The following is a 19063-nucleotide window of genomic DNA, read 5'->3' as shown; positions in this document are numbered from 1 at the left end:
CATCTCCTGTGGGATTCCCTGGTGCTTGTGGGCTGTGCAAACCTGAGTGTCCCACTGCTTCCCGGTGACCAGGGCTGGGGATCCAAACCCAGGGGAAAGGCTGGGATTTGCTGTGCTTTTGTGTCTCTGCCTCACTTCACCCAGCTGAACCCAAACTCAGGATTAAAATGAGTACTGGAAAGAGTTGGGCAGAAATTTCCTGGCACATCTGTGCCCCTCCAGGATCCCAGGGGATTCATTCCTTTCCAGGATGAAGGTTGAGCATGTCACTGCTCCTCCCCGGGCTTTGCTGGCCCACGTTGAGCTGAACAGCGCTGAGGAGATTCTAATCCCCAATTAGGATGTTTGAGCTAATTGACTTTCTGCTGCCGGCTTCAACTTCCGAGTCATTAGCCTCCAAAAAAAAAAAAATCCCATTTTTCATCTTTCCCTCCTCGTGTGGCAGCAGAACCAGTTTGAAAAATATTTTTGCACAGAGTAATGGACCATTGTCCAAAATAATCCCAGTGAGAGAGGGGGAGAGCATCACTGCGGGGAGAGCTCCCATCAGAGGGGCGAGGGAGGCAGAGGAGGAAGGTGAAGAGGAAGGTGAAGAGGAAGGTTGTCCCAGGCCTAGAAGAGAAGGAAACTCCAGGAGCTCCCTAAAGCACCAGCATTTCGTGGAGGGCCCCAGAGCTCGCAGAGAGCTGCAGGGCCAGCAGCGTGCAGTGTCCCAGCCGGGTAACTCCACTTGCAGGGCCAGGATGGATCCCGGGATTCTCCTGGGGACAGCAGCTCCCACAAGAGCTCAGCTCCCACGAGCCAGGGAAGGCAGAGACTCTGCCACGTCTCCAAAGAGCTTCGCCGTGCCTGATCCAGGTGAAATCCAAAATGAAGATTTCCAGCCCGTGCCAGGGTGCAGCCGGAGCCTTGGGCTGTGCTCAGCCATCCCCTGTCCCCATTTCCGTCCCCTCGCGGGGACACGGAGCGCTGGCTGCTCCCTCATTACTCATTAACCTCCGTCACGCTCAGGTGGCCGGGACAAGGTCCTCCCTCATCCCTCTGAGCCCCGTGGGTGCCGCTTCCCGAGCCGAGCAGGAGCTGCTCGCCCCAAACCCTTTCTGCAGGAAGCTCCCGGGGTTTTTTTTGCCCCAGGGTATGGAAAAAGCCAGCGCGGAGCCGGGGCCGCAGTGACCCCGCTGGCGATCGTTGGGACACGGGGACTCTTGCTTGTGGTGCTGAAAATCAGCTCAGTTGTGGAAATGGGTTTTTAAAAAGTGCCAGGACCATAAATGTCATGGGAAGAGTGGGTGCTGATCTCCCTGCTCAGGCGCCGGGCACATGGAAGGGGATGAATAAATAGAGGTGGTCTCTCCTTTCCCAGCTCCTTCATGCTAGAAGGGACAGCTCTGTCATGTCACAGCCCAGGAGCATCACCCGTGTCGGGGTGACAGGGACGGGTGGCCACAAGAGGCATCTCCTGCTCCTGTGTGAGCGTTCTGAAGCTTTCCTGGAAGAGAAAAGCCTGGAGGAATAATGTCAGCTCAGCCTCGGTGCCACGGGGGATGTCACGGACACATCAGAGCTGTCCCCCAGGGCTGGCACAGGCGTGTGAGATGCCCCGGGTGTGACACAGGTGACACGCCGGGGGAGCTGCCGGGACAGGCAGATGTTTAATCCCAATATCTGGGCTGAGCAAAGATAAGATCGGAAGAGCGGGATGTGGGAGCGGACACGCCCCAAGAATCCCCGCAGCTGGAACCGCCGCTCAAACCCTCTGCTTCCCTGGCTGGGCCGGTGTCTCCCTGGGAGCTGCTGGGGTGTTTCCTCCTCATCCCCCTCCCCGCAGGGAAAGCGGGGCCCAGCACCCAGATAAGCGGGAGCCGATGGCGCCTGTGGCTCCGGGACACGGTCTGGCCCTGCTCCCGTGGAGATCCCAAGGTCCCTGCGGGGCAGACGGCGCCTTCGGGCTCCCCTTTCATCCCTGCCCCAGGAACATAACCACGTTTCACTCTTCCTCCTCCTCAAGCTCCCCTCCCTCTCCAGGGGTCACTCCAGCTCTCAGCTGGGGAATCTGAGGCAGGAGGCCAAGCACAGCAGGTTGTTCCCAAGGGAACGGGGGCATCCAGTCCCTCCAACCTGGGTGAATCCCCGCACGTGCAGCGAGGGAATCACCCCGGGACCCTTCACCCGGCCGGGGCCACCGGGCGAGGGCAGGGCAGGAGCGGGCACACGGTGCTGCCCTCGGAGCCAGGATCCTCCCTGGAAGCGCTCCCAGCTCCAGGGATGAATCACACTTTCCCCCTGGGATCAGATTGCAGCTCCTACACTCGAGGGGCCGGATCTGGCACCGCTGCCCCCGGCACAGCCGGACCCCCGCGCCCTGGGCAAACAGAGCGAGCGAGGGCACAGAGCTGCCAGCCCCTAAATCCCATCCGCGCTGGGATTCCACTGGGCCACCCATGGAGCTGCGGCCGCTGCCAGAGCCCTGAAGTCGGGCTGGTACCTCCAGCCTGTCCCTAAAGATGGTGCGGGGACAGCACGGGGACAGAGCTGCCGCGGCAGTGCCAGGCTGGTGGCAGTGCCGGGCTGGTGGCAGTGCCGGGCTGGTGGCAGTGCCAGGCTGGTGGCAGTACCAGGCTGGTGGCAGTACCAGGCTGGTGGCAGTGCCGGGCTGGTGGCAGTACCAGGCTGGTGGCAGTGTCAGGCTGGTGGCAGTGCCGGGCTGGTGGCAGTACCAGGCTGGTGGCGGTGCTGGGCTGGTGGCAGTGCTGGGCTGGTGGCAGTGTCAGGCTGGTGGCAGTGTCAGGCTGGTGGCAGTGCTGGGCTGGTGGCGGTGTCGGGCTGGTGGCAGTGTCAGGCTGGTGGCAATGTCGGGCTGGTGGCAATGCCGGGCTGGTGGCAGTACCAGGCTGGTGGCAGTGTCAGGCTGGTGGCAGTGCCGGGCTGGTGGCAGTGCCGGGCTGGCGGCAGTACCAGGCTGGTGGCAGTGTCAGGCTGGTGGCAATGTCGGGCTGGTGGCAATGCCGGGCTGGTGGCAGTGCCGGGCTGGTGGCAGTGTCAGGCTGGTGGCAGTGCCGGGCTGGTGGCAGTGCCGGGCTGGTGGCAGTGCCGGGCTGATGGCAGTGCCGGGCTGGTGGCAGTGTCAGGCTGGTGGCAGTGCCGGGCTGGTGGCAGTGCCGGGCTGGTGGCAGTGCCGGGCTGGTGGCAATGCTGGGCTGGTGGCAGTGCACTTGGGGTAGGTCTGCCATGAGTGACGGGAAGGAAAATCCACCGGGATTTTCACAGGACACAGGAGCCCCAGGGCAGCAGAGAGGGGGTGAAGCCCCCCACAGCTGCTCTCTGCTGCCCACCACCCCTCTCAGCCGAATCTCCAACAGCCGGATCCCAAACCCTCCAGCTCTCTCCTGCCTTTTTCCCCGCTGCTGGCAGCACCGGTACCACTCCTCCAGCTCTGTTTACCGGAGCAAAGTCCACGTTGTTCGCTGCCAGCGGTGTCTCCCCGCACCGCCCGGCCCCAGCCGTGCCCGCGGCCGGCCGGGGGACACCGGAGCCGGCTGTTGCCTGGTTATATCCACAAAACATCCCCGTGCCGGGGCCTGGGCCGGGGTATCCGCTTACGGAGTGGGGAACAGCTGAAGTTCCTCACTCCCCACCCTGCCCTTGGCAGCTCTTCAGATAAACCCCGGCCCGCTGGCATTGTCCCCTCCAGGCCCTACAAAGGTTGTTGGACCCAGCCCGTGCCATCCGCAGGTTTCTCCCCTTGCCAGTCGCAGCTCTAGATAGATATTTATACACCCAACTTGTGCGAATTAATAGCATTCCTCTCTGATTGAGTCAAAAATAGAGGCGCTTCATGGAAAAAGAGAGAGAAAAAGAAGGTGTGTCGCGCTGAAAAAAAAGCAACGGGATCCAAAAAAAGAGAAAAAAAAAACCCCACTCAAATCTCCCTTTTCCTTTTAAAGCTCTGTTCCCGAAGGATGGACCAGAGTTGTTATTTTAAACTTGATTTCTGCATCCCCGTGGCCAGCGAGCCATGGGCAAGGTGGCGGTGACAGTGACGGGGTGGCAGCGGGCGATGTCGCAGGCTGTGGTGTGCGCTGCTGGGTGTTTTTGGGGCACGTAAACCAGAAACTTCCTTAGAGGCGAGTGCTGACTTCCTGAGCACGGCAGGAGCCGGAGCAGGCAGAGGTAGGCTCGGTGGGCATCACCCCGGGATGGTGCACCCATGCCCACGTGGAAAAATATAGCTAAAATTGGAATTCTGTATAAATATTTGTTGGTGGTATGACGGACAAAATGTGGGTTTGGGATCCACGGAGCGGGGAGGATGAGGATGGGCACCATGGGAGGGACGAGCCGTGGGTGGACAGAGGTGGGAAACCAGGTGGGTGAGGGCAGTGTTGCTGTTGGACACCCAGGAGTGTGACCGTGACCACCACGGGGCTTTGCAGAGAGAAACGCCACCTTCCCCACCCCCAAAACAGAGGGAGCAGGGTGGCAGGGATTGGTTATGGGCGGAAGAGGAAGCAGAGGCTGTGCTCTGCCATTTCTGGGGTTTGTGGGGTGTAGAAAGGACCCCGAGATATTGGTATTTAATCCAATAATCAATACCCGGGGAGAGCAGCACTGTGCTGCCAGCACCCTCACAAATCCCATTCCATCCTCGGGATGAACCAGTGGTATTTTGGGGACCACGAGCTGCATCCTCTGGCATTTCCCCTCCCAGCACAGCCCAACCCCTCCGAGGCACCCCATTATCCCCATCCCAGCCCTGCCCGGGACCTCGGCGGGAGGGGCACCTGCGGGTCCAGGGAAGGAGCCACCAGTGGCACCTGTGGGTCCAGGGAAGGAGCCACCAGTGGCACCTGCGGGTCCAGGGAAGGAGCCACCAGTGGCACCTGCGGGTCCAGGGAAGGAGCCACCAGTGGCACGGGAAGGGGCTGCAAAACCAAGCTCGCCCATAAATCAGGGCTGGGAACAGCCGGGGAGGGATGGGGGCTGCCAGGGCTGCTCCCCGGGGATGCGGGCTGGCTGCAGCCTGTCCCTGCGGCTGCCTCTGCCAGGGATGCAGACAGCCGGGCCTTCCCCGCCCTCCTCCTCCTCCTCCTCCCCGGGGCGGAGGAAGGCAGCGCCCGCAGCTGGCACTGCAGGCGGTGGCCGGGGGAAGCGGCTGCTCCGGAGAGTCTGATTTCCAGCCCTGTTTATTAATAACCCCTCTCCGCCCCATGCTAAGCCCATGTGCAGCGCAGAGCCGGCAGCGCTGGGCTCCAGGGGAGGAAGGTAAGAGCCCACCCGGGCCAGCAGGGCTGGGCAGGAGGTGGCCGGGGTCCTCCGGGGGGGTCCCGTGGGTGCGGGATCCTCGGTGAGGCGGGCTCGTGGGGCAGGAGAGGGGGCAGGGATGGGGTGAGGGGGGGGTCTGAGGTTCAGGATTCCTCAGGAATGATCAGGAAGGTGGGGGAAGGTCCCTGTGGGGCACGCAGGAGTTCTGGAGGGCGCTGGGGTGAGGGGTGGTGGGTGGGAGAGCCCCCCCGCTCCGCTGGGAGAGCAGGACTGCGCCCTCCCGTCCTGCCCGTGCAAAGCGGATCCCAGAACTTTGAAAAACAAGCACTGGCAGCGGGGAGGACAAGGAAAAAAGGGGCAGAGGAGCCCTTTTCCCACCTTTCCAGGGGCTGCCCCTTCTCCTGCCGCCGGCCGTTGAGTCCGAGGCTGCGATGTGTCAGCAGTGCCGAAAACTGCCTTATTAGGAGAGAAAGTATCGGGGAAAATCAGTTCTTTGCTCAAAGCCGCTGCTCCCAGCCCAGGGCTGCCTGTGAGTGCCAGCCTGTGCTCATTCCTTAGGGAATGACTAGACATGAGCTCAGCGGCGTGGCCGAGAGGTGAGAGCATCCTCCCAGCGATCCCACCGGCTCCTGGCAGCAGCAGGAAAACCCCGGCTCGTCCCCGAGCCTTGTTCTCTCCATCCTACCTCAAAGAGCAGCCGGGAGAACGCGAGAGCGAGGGTTTGGTGGTGGCAGCTGCAGGTGCCGTGGCTGGGGACAATGCCGGGATCGGATGACTCTGCAAAGCTCGGAGCTCCTGCTGCAGACGCTGCCGCTTGCCCGGGGCTCTGCGTGTGAGGTTCGCTCCGTCTCAGTCATCCCGGAGCCTGCCTGTGCTTCCAGCCCTGCATTCCCTTGTCGTGAGGTTATGCCACACCGCTAAAATCCCGGCAAGTTTTCCAGGGAGTGCTCTCACGGGTCAGGTCGGTGCCGCTGGGGAGGTTGGCCCTGACAACCGGAGCAGCTCTTGGGTTTGGGGTCTGGGTTTGCATCCCTCACTCTTCCTCCATGGCAGTCAGATACTTTAATAGGGTTTTCTTTCCTTATTTTGGGCAGTCTGGGCTCAAGTTGTCACCAGAGCGTTGAGCCCAGCCCTGTGGGTGACACGGGGGTGGTCACAGCAGCAGGGCCATAGCAGGACACCCCTGGCTCTGGGGTCTCACTGGGTGGGGAGGAAAGGTCCTGTTACACTCATTGCTCTGGTTCACATCCCCTCTCCTTCCCAGGGACCTGATGGCACAGCCTGAGCCCCCTCCAGAGCTGCGGCTGGATGAAGCCAGAGCATCCCCAGCCCCACAGGGAGCAGCTGAAGGAGCTGCTCCACACCCAGAATGTCTTCACACCCCATCGGAGCCAGCGGGGAACAGATCTAAACCCCTGCACAGGAGCAGCCCAGACTCCAGCCGGGATCTGCAGGATGCCAGCAGGGATCCTTGCTTGGAGATAAACACACCAGGGACCCAGCTGGATGTGGATGGGGCAGGAGTCCCACTGGATGTGGATGGGGCAGGAGTCCCTCTGGATGTGGATGGGGCAGGAGTCCCTCTGGATGTGGATGGGGCAGGAATCCCACTGGATGTGGATGGGGCAGGAATCCCACTGGATGTGGATGCAGGTGGGACAGGAATCCCACTGGACATGGATGCAGATGGAGTAGAGATTCCACTGGAGGTGGATGCGCGTGGGACAGGGATCCCAGCGGATGTGGGTGCGGCAGGAGTCCCGCTGGACGTGGATGAAGGTGGGACAGGGATCCCACTGGCCATGGACACAGACAGGGCAGGGATCCCAGACAATGCAGATGGGGCAGGGATCCCGCTGGATATGGACACAGAGGGAGCGGGCGGCCCTCTGGATGCCGATGCCACAGAGCACCAGTGCCTGACCCTGGAAGAGCTGGGGAATTATTTCCAGGAGTGCATTGAGATTGTGGAACAGCTGGAGAGGGAGAGGGACAGCCTGATCGCCGAGCTGGCCCAGCTCCGGGAGCCGGCGCTGCAGGAGATCCGCCATGCCCACGAGGAGATCCAGGCAGCCTGCAGGCTGCTGGCCAAGGTGGAGCTGGAGAGGGACAACCTGCGGGATGAGATTCGGCAGATCAAGCAGAAACTCTTCAAGGTGACCAAGGAATGCGTGGCCTGTCAGTACCAGCTGGAGAGCCGCCGGCACGACCTCTCCCAGCACGCCGTCTACCAGGGCGAGCTGGAGAGCCAGGCCGGGCAGCTCTCGGGGGAGCTGTCCCAGCTGAAGGAGACCTGCGAGAAGGAGAAGGAAGTCCTGAGGCAGCGCCTGGAGGCTCCGCCGTGCCGGCAGGACAACCTGTACCTCCAGGAGAGCCGCCGGCTTTCCGTGGAGTTCGAGAGCTTCGTGGCCGAGAGCCGGCGGGGGCTGGAGGAGCACTACGAGCCCCAGCTGCTGCGGCTGCTGGAGCGGCGCGAGGCCGGGGCCAAGGCGCTGCAGGAGATGCAGGGAGAGATCCAGGGCATGAAGGAAGCCCTGAGGCCCTTGCAGGGTGAGGTCAGCCGGCTGAGGCTGCAGAACCGCAGCCTGGAGGAGCAGATTGTCCTGGTCAAGCAAAAAAGGGATGAGGAGGTCGGGCAGTACCGGGTATGTGCCCCAAAGGACACTGCTCCATCCTTTTCTGAGGATGGGAGTCGTGCTTTGCATCCAGGAAAATGAGGATGCTGCAGGATTTGCTTGTAGGGCCCAGGGAAGGAGTGGGGTGGATGAGGATGGGGAGGATGTGGAACATCTGGTTGGAATCAAAATCATCCCACACCTGGCACGGGCCAGGTGAAACAGCAGGCTTAAGGCAAACCTGTGGTGGGGAAGCTTGGGGCTTCACCCAGCTTGGAAAACTGGTTTCTCCTGGATAAATTCACTTGGTTTTGGCCCCTCAGAAATGGCTGCAGGGATGAGGTGGAAGGGATGGGGATTTCCTTCCCAAAGCTCAGCGATGCTGTTGAGCACAGGCACCATACACTCCCCACAGCTCCTCTGAGCACAGCACTGAGCCAAGATGTTTGGAAACGCCACTTTTAAATACAGGTGGCTTTTCTTTCAAATCCGTCTCCTGGTGGGGAAGGGTCTCAGCCATTCCCCACAGCCCCAGGGCCAGGCTGCCTCCTGGGAGGGTTATTTCTGGCTGATCCAGGCATCCCCTCGGCCTGAGGGACAAAGCAATTCAATATCTCCAAGAGCACACTTGGCAAAGAGGCTCCACAATTAATCTCCCCCCTTTCAACGCTCTCTGTTCTCGGCTCGCAGCGATTTCTGGAAACTGCCATTCCCCTTCCATCACGGCTCCTCCCTGCTGGGATGGGGATCAGAAGCACCAGCACCATGGCGTGTCCTGGATTTTCAGGGTCCCTTGGATCCCTTGTGTGCCTTCCCATTGTCCTTTTCTCAAATTCTTTATTTATCTCCTTCTGACTCACAGGTTTATACAGCTCTGGCAGCTTCTCAAAACACACACAGAGTTGTTTAGGGGACAAAACGGAGCAGCCAGGAGAAGCCTAAGGACAAAATATAGCCCAGCCCAAATTCCCACCTTTGTATTAAAACAAAGCTTTTTTTTGCAGAGGTTTTTAAAGAGGGTGGTTGGGCAGGGGCAGCCTGGCTGTGCAGGGAGGAGAGTGAGTGGAGCACTGCTGCTCCTCCCTCAGCTCACCCACTCATTTTCTCCCCCCAGGAGCAGGTGGAGGAGCTGGAGGACAGGCTGAAGGAGCTCAAGAACGGGGTCCAGCTCCAGCAGCGCAAGAACCAGGAGCTGGAGGAGCTCAGGACCAGCCTCCATCGGGAGCTCTCCATCTACAAGTGCGTTTGGGTCTCGTCCCTGCGGGGCAGAGGGGCTGGGAGGAGGAAAGGGATGGTGGGGAAGAGTCCAGAGTGGGGTCACACAGCTGGGGGACAGCACAGACTCTTCCTCCTGCTCCCCAGTGGGGCTGCTGGGGCAGGAATTCCAGCTCCTTTTCCCAATAGCAAAGGGATTTGCTGGAAACTCCTGCAGAGGAGAGGAGTGGCTTCCCAAGAAGCAGGTGTGGCAACTTAAGTGGTGGTTTCCTTAGGGAGATGTGGAAAGGAGCTGAGGTTTGCCTTTGGGAAGCTGCTGGAGCTGTCCTCTCCTGCTTACAGTCAGGTCCTCACTGCAGATGAATTTCTAAAGCTCCAGAAAATGTCCATGAGCTTGTGGATTGTTTTATTCACCCAAGCTGGAGCTGTTGTGTTATTCCAGCCTCAGCTGGAGCCGTTCCTAACCATTTTCTGCAGCCTCACTGCTCTTTTAATATCCCTTTTTCCCCTTCTCCACCCAAACCTCCTCATCCAAACACACCACAGGAGGACATTCCCTACCCCAAAGATTTTTTTTTATACAAGCACAGGGATGAGCTCTCTCAGCCTGTGCTGTCACCAGCCATTCCCAAGGGGACAAACTGCATTTAGGATTCAGCCCTGTCCTTGCAGCCTGGAGTTCTCCTAAATCACAACCCAACATTTTTTAATCCCAAATACAGCAGTGGAGTCTCTTAACTCCTGGAATCTACAAATGGCCAGCCCTGGAAGTGACACCTTTAAATGAGCTGTCACATTTGCTGCAGGAAGCTCCAAGTGCAAGTCTGAGCTGCCTTTTCCATAACTCCCACAAAAAATGACATTCCCTTCTGTTAAATCCTGTTTGCCAAGGGCTCTGGAAGGGCTGGGCTGGGCCCCCACACTCTCAAGACCGTGGATTGAGCCTCTTGAAGTGTTTCCCAATTCCTTTTTCTTCCATACTATGAAAAGAACTTATTTTCCTCTTTTCTCCAGCCAAAGCATTGATGTAAATATTCCATAGGCTAAATCTCCTTTCTCCCCTCACAGGAGCTGCTTAGAAATCTACGGCCACCTCTGCAAATCAGAGGAAAAAGCAGAGCAGGACTGTTAGAACCATGGACTTTTCCTCTTTGTAGCAAAAACCCATGGACAGAGGATACAAGGGATGTCTCCTCATGCTGCTTTACCCTGCCTGATGTGCAGCAGCTGCCCAGAGCTGGGAATACCAGACAATCCCTGGGTATTTCCCCAGGTTCTGCTGCTGTTCTTGTAGCAAAACTGCTTTTCCCCAGAGGAGCAAACAATCTTTGTACTGAACAATGGATATGGATGAGGAATAACTGATGGATGTTTTGCTGTGTTTGGGAAAATGTTATCTTGTTCCAGATTGTTTAAGCCTGCACAGAAAGTTCTGGAAGCCAGTGTTAGGTGGGGGGGGTTGCCTTTTAAAGTTTACATGCAAGAGAAGTTTTCTCCTTTGAAGAGGATTTTCTTTTGTATTTCAAGAGTTTCTGCTGTACTGGGACGTGCTCCACAGAAATGAGATGGTGGGGAAGAGGCTTCTACTTCATATTGAGTCTCACACTGAAAATAAAAGGTCAGAGTTTAAGGAGCCTTTTCACTCTCAGAGCTGCGTCTCAAAAGCCCAAATTTGTCTGTCAAACGGAGGTGTTTGTATCAAATTCATGCTGCAGGATAACAAAAAACAACTCTGGAAAGGGCTAAAGGCAGAGTTAAAATGCAGACAGCAGCAAGGCTTAAGAGGAAGAACAAAGAACAATTCAGTGATTTGGTGGCTGCTTGGGGGTTCAAGTGCTCATTAATTTATTTCACAAAGCAGCAGAAATGGGAAGAAATATCCAATTTGATGTCTTAAAAATAAAATAAAAAAAAATCTCTACCAGCACCCTTATGGACATACACAGGTAGAGATCACATTCTGAAAAAAACCACAAAGCAGTAAATGCAGAAACAGCACAGAACTCCCCAAACTTTGCAGCATTTACGTAGAAAAACTTTATTCCAACTGAAGGACTTACACATAATTAGTCATGAGGAGATGGTGAGTAACAGGCTGCTGGTGGCACTGGACACCCGAGTGGAAGACGTGCAGGACCTTGTGGCCAAGGACTAAACTCCTAAAAAATGTAGTTCATACACATTTCATTTGTTTTCCACCAGCTACCAAGGCTGTTGAGGGCACCGGGGTCATCCGTTGGTACAAACAAACACCTTTTACAACTTGAGGGCTCCCCCAAGTTTTAAAAACCATTTCACAGAAAGGAAAGAAACATTATGTGAAAACACAGCTCAAGAAACACACAATAGAGCAAAAAACATGGGAGGTGAAGGAGGCTCTGCAGGAATAGCTAACAAATCCAAACCGCTGGCACCCAGCAGGAGGGGGGGAAAGGGAAAGGAAGGAAAAACCCAGAATTGCCAGGAGAGACCAAAAAAAAATTAAAAAAAAAAAAAAAAAAAAGAGAAATTTCAGTTCAAGTCAGAACTTGCAAGTCTTGTATCTGCAAAGGCAGAAAAAGCCACAAGGTACAGATAACTAAAGGAATTCCAAGGCTTCTGAGTTGTACTGAGGAGGACAAGACCTTCCACACCATTTCTGAGCTGTCAGGAGATTAACACTTGGATCATCTCTGTTGGCTCAAGCCCACTCGGGCAGCTCTGCCAATTTAACTTTTGTTTAAATTAGGCAAAAGCCTGTGGCTGGAGCAAGCAAAAGAGAGAGAGAGAAAAAAGAACTAATCCCAAACTTGCTGTGTGATGAAGGCAGTTAAAAAAGGGACAGCCAGAGCAATAAAGGAGGCTGCTGTAGGAATTCTGGTCAAGGAGCCACAGCAGGGACCTGGCTGAGGGGGCTGAGCCCTTTTTTTTTTGGGTGGTGGGTTCTCAGTGTGTGGGTGGAAAAGCCTGTGATGGGATCTACAGGAGGATGGCTGAACACAAAGTCTACGTGTGTCTCAAAACCAGTGTTAAGTCAATATCAGGGCTGAGAGGGAAGAGAAGGAAAAGACTAAAAATGGGGAGAAGTTGTCATCTAGGATCCTTGACCTTCTGGATCCACGCTTCCTTCGGGATCTTCATCATTGTAGATGTTCTCTGCCTGCAAGACAGGGATGGAGACACTGAGGGAACATTTCCAACCCCTCTGGACAGGATTCCACCCCCCTGAAAAGTTCTGGTTATTTTTTATTTGCAGATATGGATCACCCACCCCTGGTCCCATTAACATTAAAGCAGCAACACAAATATCCTTATCCATAAATCCAGGTCTTAAAAAATGTCCTGTAACAAGGAATCTGCTAAAGGAGACTCCACTGCAAGACTTACAAAAGTGTTTCAAGTATTTATTTTCTAGATCCTCTACTCAGCAGCACTTTCTGAAAGAACTACACAGAAAACTGCCAAGAACAAAATTTAGAGATAAAAAAAAATAAAAACAAACAACTGGGAAAATGGTCTTGTTGAAGGTCAAGATTGGTTTCCAAAACCTTCAACAGCTGGGAATGTAGGGGCCAGCAAACTATTCCTGTCCACCAGCACCCTTTTCATCTTTGGAGAATGAAATCTCAAATATTCTTTAAGACAATAATACAGAAAGTTCAATTTCATCCTTGCTTCTCACACACTGTTTTCATTCAAACACAGAAGGGAAAAATTTCCTTTTTAATTTTTTTTTTAAACACAAAACATCTCCTGAGTGTTTGGAAACCTTTTTGCTCTGGCCAAAGCTAAAGGGGATTTCAGTGCTCCTTTGAGATTTCAGCAGTGCTACAAACTGGGTAATTCTGAGCGCTGTAAATAAAAGCAGGAATGCTGAAATCCAGGAATTTCAACACAACTTACCATTTGCCAGACTTGCATGATATTATCTTCTGATACAGAACAAATGACCCAGGGCTCATTGGGATTCCAGGAGAAATCTGAGATCTTTGCAGTATGACCACCATGGATAAACTAAGATTGGGGAAACAAAACGGGGAATGGTTTGAAATTTGCACTGCAGGATGAGTAATAGGTGAAAATAATTAATGGGAGTGAAAAAACTCACCAACAGCTCTGGGGGACCATCCTCAGCATCTTCAGGGGATTGCTCCTCTCCAATTTTACTGTAAAACACAAAAAAAAGAGGAGGAAAAGAAAAGTTGGGGGTTGGTTTGGGGTTTTCTTTTTGAGGTGTGATACAATTAATCAGTAATATTTTGAGGAAAATTGGATTTACCTCAAGTCCCAAACATTTAGCCTGCGGTCTGTGCCACTGGAGGCCAGGATGGTTTCATTATGGGGAGACCACTGAACCTACAGACAGGAATAAATTTAAAAGTGGGATTTAAGTAACATTCCCAACACTGCATTTTGTACCCTGAAAGCTCTACAAGAACTCAAATTGATAACAATAGAAATATGTGTAAATAACAGTTATCACAGGAAGAGTTGTGAATATTGACAAACAAAAAGAAGACATTTCAGCAAAAAAGTGCCACCTAGAACTTTTCCTGTAACAAAACACACGTGTTTCCAAGTGCAAACAGCTCCCAAAGGTATTGGCTGCTCCTTATCTTAATAAGAATTGCACAAATAGAACCCATGGATTCCTTTAGCAGTAGGCACAGCTCTCCCATGAAAAGAAATCACTGTAATTAAGCTTAACTGCCCAAAAGCTCACATTTATTGCTTCTGCTGGAGATAAAGCTCTCCACAACACACCACTTATAATAGGATCACAGGATTAGGAAGGAACACAGAATTCTGCACACTAACATGGCATTTCAGGATTCTGTAATTTGATTTAGACATAACACAGTCTGAACTGATAATCCCTCCACCAAAAAAAAAACCTCTACATATTTTTGCTGTGATTAAGGCGTGAGGTGGAGATGGAAATATTTAATCTGCTAAGCAGGTGCTGCCCACGATGTGAACATTCTCTATTTACAGCAGCAAAATCAGCAATTATCTTTTGTCAGAGAGTGTTAAAGCTTCCTGAAGGACCAGGCTGAGGAGATGGAAACACTGCAGCCATTTCCCTGGGCCTCCTGCTTCAATCTGCTGCCATGAATAATTTAATGGGCCCTGCACTGCTACCATTTCATCCTTCTGCTGTGGTTAAAGCTCCAGGGCATTTCCCTGATCCTTTTCTTGACTCTCTGTACTGGAGCTCTGCAGCTCCACAACAACACCACCACCCAGAAAAGTATAAACAAATAAAAGAACAGAATATGAGTTTTTAAGTGCAAAAACATTGTGAAAAAACTATTTTTCTTTTCCAGGCTGCTGAGTAGAACTAAGTCTGTGAGGTTAAAAGATAAAGACTTCTTTTTAATACCTGAAATATTTCATCTTTATGTGATTCAAATGAGTGCAGCTTCAGTTTTAGGTTCCTCAAGTCCCATAGAGCAACAGTCTAGAAAAAAAAAAAAAAAAAAAAAAAAAAAAATTGTTGAAGTAACCAGCATGTGCATCCACCCCAGAAAGTGAGCAAGAACATTCCAAAATTCAGGCAGAAGTACCTTATCAGCTGATCCTGTGGCCAGGATAAACTCACTGTAGGGGTTGAAGGAGAGGCAGTTCACCTCAGCTGTGTGAGCATCCACGGAATGACTGGGTTTGGAGGTGTTGTTTGACCGGGTATCCCAGCTGGGAAGGGAAAACATGGAATTAACAAAGGTTTGTATTCCATTTCACTGATTATGGAGATGAGAAAGCTTGAGGGGCTGAAACAATTTGTGAAGGGGTATTCCCCACTTACATCATGAGCTTTTGATCATCAGCAACAGATCCAAACAGGGATTCATGGAGCAGGTGCCAGGATACATCTTCCACCACCGCTGTGTGTCCTGTGAAGATGGTCTTGGCATCCACCACTTTACCTTCTTTGGGAACAGCACTGATATCCCACAAGCAAATTGTCTTTAAAACAACAAAAATGTAAAAGGATTACATCTTTAGACTCTCTTTCCCTCCTCCCCCTCAAACCCAGGATGTTTTTGCCCTTCCCAAGGTCCAGCTGTGCTCCAAGTACTCACATGATCATCAGAAGCACTCAGCAAATGCCCGCTGAGGTTTGGGTTCCAGGACAGTCCATATCCCTCCTTCTGGTGCCCACGGAGACGCAGGTCGGGGTTGCACTCCCCAGAAGGGTCTGCAACGAGGCAGGTTAAGGATTCCAGTGCCTGGAATCATTCCCAGCACATCCTGGAATACCTGGCATTAAGTTTATTTGACTTTACTTTAACCTAGTAGCCACCTCCCTGCTTTGGCCTGAGTTCCAGCTGGAGGGAGGAACAGCAGCTCAGCCGTTACTGCTCAAAATTGTTCAAAAAACTTCAGGGTGTGATTGATGAACTTGATGAAAAACTGCTCAAAAAACTCCTCCTGAACCCCCAGAAATGTGAGGTGGGATATTTTTCCTCTTCTCATCATCTCCAGCTGCACTTTTAAAGCGAGGAAGGCACTTTTGATCCACCCCACAAGTGGCAAAAGGAGTTACTTTAATCTTGATGAGTTCATAGGCAAAAGACTTAATATTTAAATAATTAATTTAAATAATATTTAATATCTATATATTATATATAAATATTATATATATAAATAATTAATATTTAAGTAATTAAAAACAACAGGGTATCAGGGGAAAAGCTCAGCTACCCACCAATTCAATATTTTTTTCCAAAAAATCCACCTTCTACCACCCCAAATACCTCACAGTGAGGTGACAAAACAAGCAGAGAGGAAGTGCAAGAAAAGGTTTCCTTTTCCAAGGCTACATTTGGATACATGTGTTTAAACTTCATACAAAATAACCTCATGAATAAACACCCACTGGGCCCAAAAATCCCAAATAAGGGGCAACCCAGACCATTTTTTAATCTCTTTTTGGAGGATGAGCTGGCTGCTCACAGAAGCACAGACCTGGTTTGGAGGGGTGTTTGGTGTAATCAAAGACCAGGACATCGCTAGAGGGAGTCTTGGTGGCGATGATGCAGGGGTTCTGGGGCATGTAACGGGCTCTGTTCACCTCTCCCTCGTGGTTTATCTTGATTTCAATTTCAATTTTTCCACTTACTGAGCCAAAGCCTCCAAACTCTAGGAATAAAACAGTTGTGAATAATAAGCCAGTTTCAGAACAAGTGACAAAGAGTTGATTCAAGCTTTGCTACCAAGCTCTCAGAACAGACAAAGTTGTGGTAAAAACAAATTGCAGTTTTAGGACTGTGATACACCTTGTTAAAGCTCCCTTATTTTTATACATAAAATGACTTAACAGTTCATGAAATTGCAAAATCTGGGTGAAAAGAATGAGTTTTGGATTATTTTAAAATGAATTTAAAAATCTTTTTGAGAAATACTAAAATAGAATAGAAACAAGTATTTATTAGACAACCCTGTGTTCATAAATAACTCCAAGAAGCCCAAAGATCAAAATACTCATTGCACAATCCAAACTTCCTGTAAAATGAAGAGCAAACATTGGATCATTAAGGACTTTCACCAGGTGGAAAGACTGATTCAGCCAAGCAAACAGGAGAAATGTCTAACTTGGGGCAGCCACAAAGGTTACAAAGCATCAAATTCAAGTCCGATATATGGAATAAAACACCATTTCACCCGAGGGTGAATCAGCAATCAGGCAGAAGAACTCACAGACAAAAAAAAGAAATTTTTAAATGTTTGAAAAAGTCTGAATTTTGGAAAGTTTGAAATGTTACATTCCCTTGATATAAAAAATATTCTTTTACACGAGTTTGTGTAAAAATCTTTTGTGTGACTTTACAAATGTGGTAATAAAAATACCAATTGAAAGCACTGCATGGGATTTAAGGGCAATTCCTGAGAAACAGGGGAGTTTTCCCACATAAATATTTTTGCAGTTAACCTCCACCTTTTGTTTCCATCACTAGATTATTAACACATTCAAAAAAATAGAGTATTTGTGTATTAACAAGGCACTGCTTAGAAACTAATTTTTTTAGAAGTAAAATCTGAATTTTGCTGCCTGAACTTTAGGGAAAGACATGTTTTCTATTGAGAAAGGAAGGGGAAAATGGTTAAAATCCCTTTTTTTTGAGCTCTTACCTCCTTTCTCACTGTCATAGTGGGAAGCATCAAACTGGGCATCGTCGTTGGGCAGCTGCACACTGGCGATCACCAGGTGGTTTTGTTCATCTGAGGTGTGGGTGCCCAGCACCAACCTGTGGATGCTGAAATCTTTGCCTTCAGGTCTGCAGGGGAAAAGAAAACAGGGATCACAAAATCTCTGTGAGGATGGAGAGGTCCTGGCACAGGAGAAAGTGGCTGCCACGTGCCTGGAAGAGTCCAAGGATAGGTTGGACAGGACTTGGAACAACCTGGGATAGTGGAAGGTATCCCTGGATGAGCTTTAAGGTCCCTTCCTGCCCAAACCAGTTTGGGATTCTGCGATCTCAACCTACAAGTCTCTCAGCACAATCCTGCATTTGCTGTTTATTCTGCTTTAGAAAGAGAACAGAAGGGTCCCTTTACCTTGTGACATCAGGAAGCCACTGAGCAGTCAGGCTGGGCCACTCCAGGGCATGAGTCATCACCAAATCGTACAGGAAGGGGGTGTTCTTTTTCCATATTTTATATTCCTCGTTGATCACACGCTCTTCCACTGCATCATCAAAGGCTGCTGAAATATTTTTTTTCAATAAATACATACAGTTAATTATTTATAAATGTATCTACAGACCTACACAGTGCTGTGGGCAGGCAATGGATTAGAGTTAAGTACATCAATCACACCCTGGTTTGCTATTTGCTCTGTTGAAGTAGTTACTAAATGGTTAAAAAAAACCCTGTTGCACATACTAATATTTTTTTATGGATATATAGCTGGGAATTAATATTAACTATGTCAAATTTCATCCCTGGAAGTATTCCAGAGCAGGCTGGACAGGGCTTGGAGCAACCTGGGATACTGGAAGGTGTCCCTGCCATGGCAGGGGTGGAATGGGATGAGTTTAAGGTTCCTTCCAGCCCAATCCATTCTGGGATGATTTGATGATGATGTTGTTAGACCAACACAGTAAAATTGTGAGACTTAGTGCACAGGGAAGCAAAACCCAGATTTGCAATGATGTTTAAACGCAAAAAATCCAGCAACTGCTGTTTATAACAGATCAGTCTGGGTGCAGCCTCGAACTACTTGTTCCCAAAATCCAGTTTCCCAAGGCTCCTTCTGCTGCCTTGTCGCTCTCAAACACTTTCTCGGCCCATCTGTCACCAGCCTCCGGTGCAGGCGACGGGCAGACCTGGGGGAGCTCAGCCTCGGAAAAGAGACACCCCCATGGAACCGGAGCTCGCCCACGGGACGGAGGCACTCCCGCCGAACCGGGGCACCCTCAGGGCGGGCGGCAGCGGCCGCTGCCAGCTCTTTATCTGCCCGCTCCCCTCGCAGGGCAGGGCACGGCCCGGCCCTCCCGGCCTCACAAAGCCCCGCCTGGGGGCACGAGGGCGGGCAGAGGGTCCCGGCCCGAGCCGCTCTCCCCGGTTGGGGCGACAGGCGCGAGGAGGCAGCGGCGGCCATAACCAGCGGTGGGGGCCCTCAGGCCCCGCCCCCGCGCGCCCCCTGGCGGCACCGCCCCGCTCCCCTCACGCCGTAACGGGGCGGGGGGGGGGGGCACCCCGCGCCTCACGGCAGAGGCCGCGCCGCCCCTACGGAGCCTTTACCTTCCTTGTCCGCCATGGCGGGGCGGGGGGAGCGCGGCGGCCGCGGGGCGCGAGGCGGGGCGGGCTGGGCGAGGCGGGCGGGCGGTTCCTGCGCTCCCTGCTCCGACCCCTCCGGCCGCGGCTCCGTCTATTGTTTCCTGCCCCCGCTGCGTGCGGCTCCCGGCGCCGCGCACCCCTTCGCGCGCCAACGCCGCCCAATCAGAGCCCGCCGCCGGGGGGCGCCGGCCAATCAGCGGAGGGAGAGG

General features: G+C 52.5%; 2 protein-coding genes across 4 annotated transcripts; one reads left to right on the top strand and one right to left on the bottom strand.

Moving 5' to 3' along the window:
- Positions 1 to 3966: 3966 nt before the first annotated feature.
- On the top strand, positions 3967 to 10722 carry SYNC (syncoilin, intermediate filament protein). 2 transcript variants are annotated; one of them, XM_086863525.1, is made up of 4 exons: positions 3967 to 4170; positions 6527 to 7907; positions 8992 to 9116; positions 10161 to 10722. In XM_086863525.1, exons 2-4 carry the CDS (start codon positions 6534 to 6536, stop codon positions 10222 to 10224), a joined length of 1563 nt encoding a protein of 520 aa, XP_086719651.1. In that variant the 5' UTR covers positions 3967 to 4170; positions 6527 to 6533; the 3' UTR covers positions 10225 to 10722. The 2 variants fall into 2 exon arrangements, with proteins under 2 accessions (XP_086719651.1, XP_086719650.1); XM_086863524.1 differs by lacking the exon at positions 3967 to 4170 and adding an exon at positions 4999 to 5262.
- A 383-nt stretch (positions 10723 to 11105) lies between these two features.
- RBBP4 (RB binding protein 4, chromatin remodeling factor) lies at positions 11106 to 19045 on the bottom strand. Of its 2 annotated transcripts, none has more exons than XM_086863531.1 (12): positions 18819 to 19045; positions 17631 to 17778; positions 17205 to 17350; positions 16041 to 16214; positions 15155 to 15270; positions 14878 to 15038; positions 14639 to 14765; positions 14455 to 14532; positions 13351 to 13427; positions 13180 to 13237; positions 12975 to 13085; positions 11106 to 12231 (listed from the first exon to the last, which is right to left on the bottom strand). In XM_086863531.1, the coding sequence occupies exons 1-12, from the start codon at positions 18832 to 18834 to the stop codon at positions 12166 to 12168; spliced, it is 1278 nt and encodes a 425-aa protein (XP_086719657.1). In that variant the 5' UTR covers positions 18835 to 19045; the 3' UTR covers positions 11106 to 12165. The 2 variants fall into 2 exon arrangements, with proteins under 2 accessions (XP_086719657.1, XP_086719658.1); XM_086863532.1 differs by having other exon boundaries at positions 17631 to 17775; positions 18819 to 19031.
- Positions 19046 to 19063: the final 18 nt, after the last annotated feature.

Source organism: Cyanistes caeruleus, chromosome 26, assembly GCF_971803275.1.
Source record: "Cyanistes caeruleus chromosome 26, bCyaCae1.hap1.1, whole genome shotgun sequence".
Taxonomy (NCBI): Eukaryota; Metazoa; Chordata; class Aves; order Passeriformes; family Paridae; genus Cyanistes; species Cyanistes caeruleus.
This window is presented reverse-complemented; position numbering and strand designations above follow the sequence as displayed.

Coding starts and splice junctions, on each gene's coding strand:
- SYNC (XM_086863524.1), top strand. CDS start 5,219: ATGTGCAGCGCAGAGCCGGCAGCGCTGGGCTCCAGGGGAGGAAG. Junction 7,908..8,991: donor AGGAGGTCGGGCAGTACCGG/GTATGTGCCCCA, acceptor TTCTCCCCCCAG/GAGCAGGTGGAGGAGCTGGA. Junction 9,117..10,160: donor CGGGAGCTCTCCATCTACAA/GTGCGTTTGGGT, acceptor CTCCCCTCACAG/GAGCTGCTTAGAAATCTACG.
- RBBP4 (XM_086863531.1), bottom strand. Junction 17,351..17,630: donor TGGCTTCCTGATGTCACAAG/GTAAAGGGACCC, acceptor TTTCCCCTGCAG/ACCTGAAGGCAAAGATTTCA. Junction 13,238..13,350: donor CTAAATGTTTGGGACTTGAG/GTAAATCCAATT, acceptor TGTGTTTTACAG/TAAAATTGGAGAGGAGCAAT.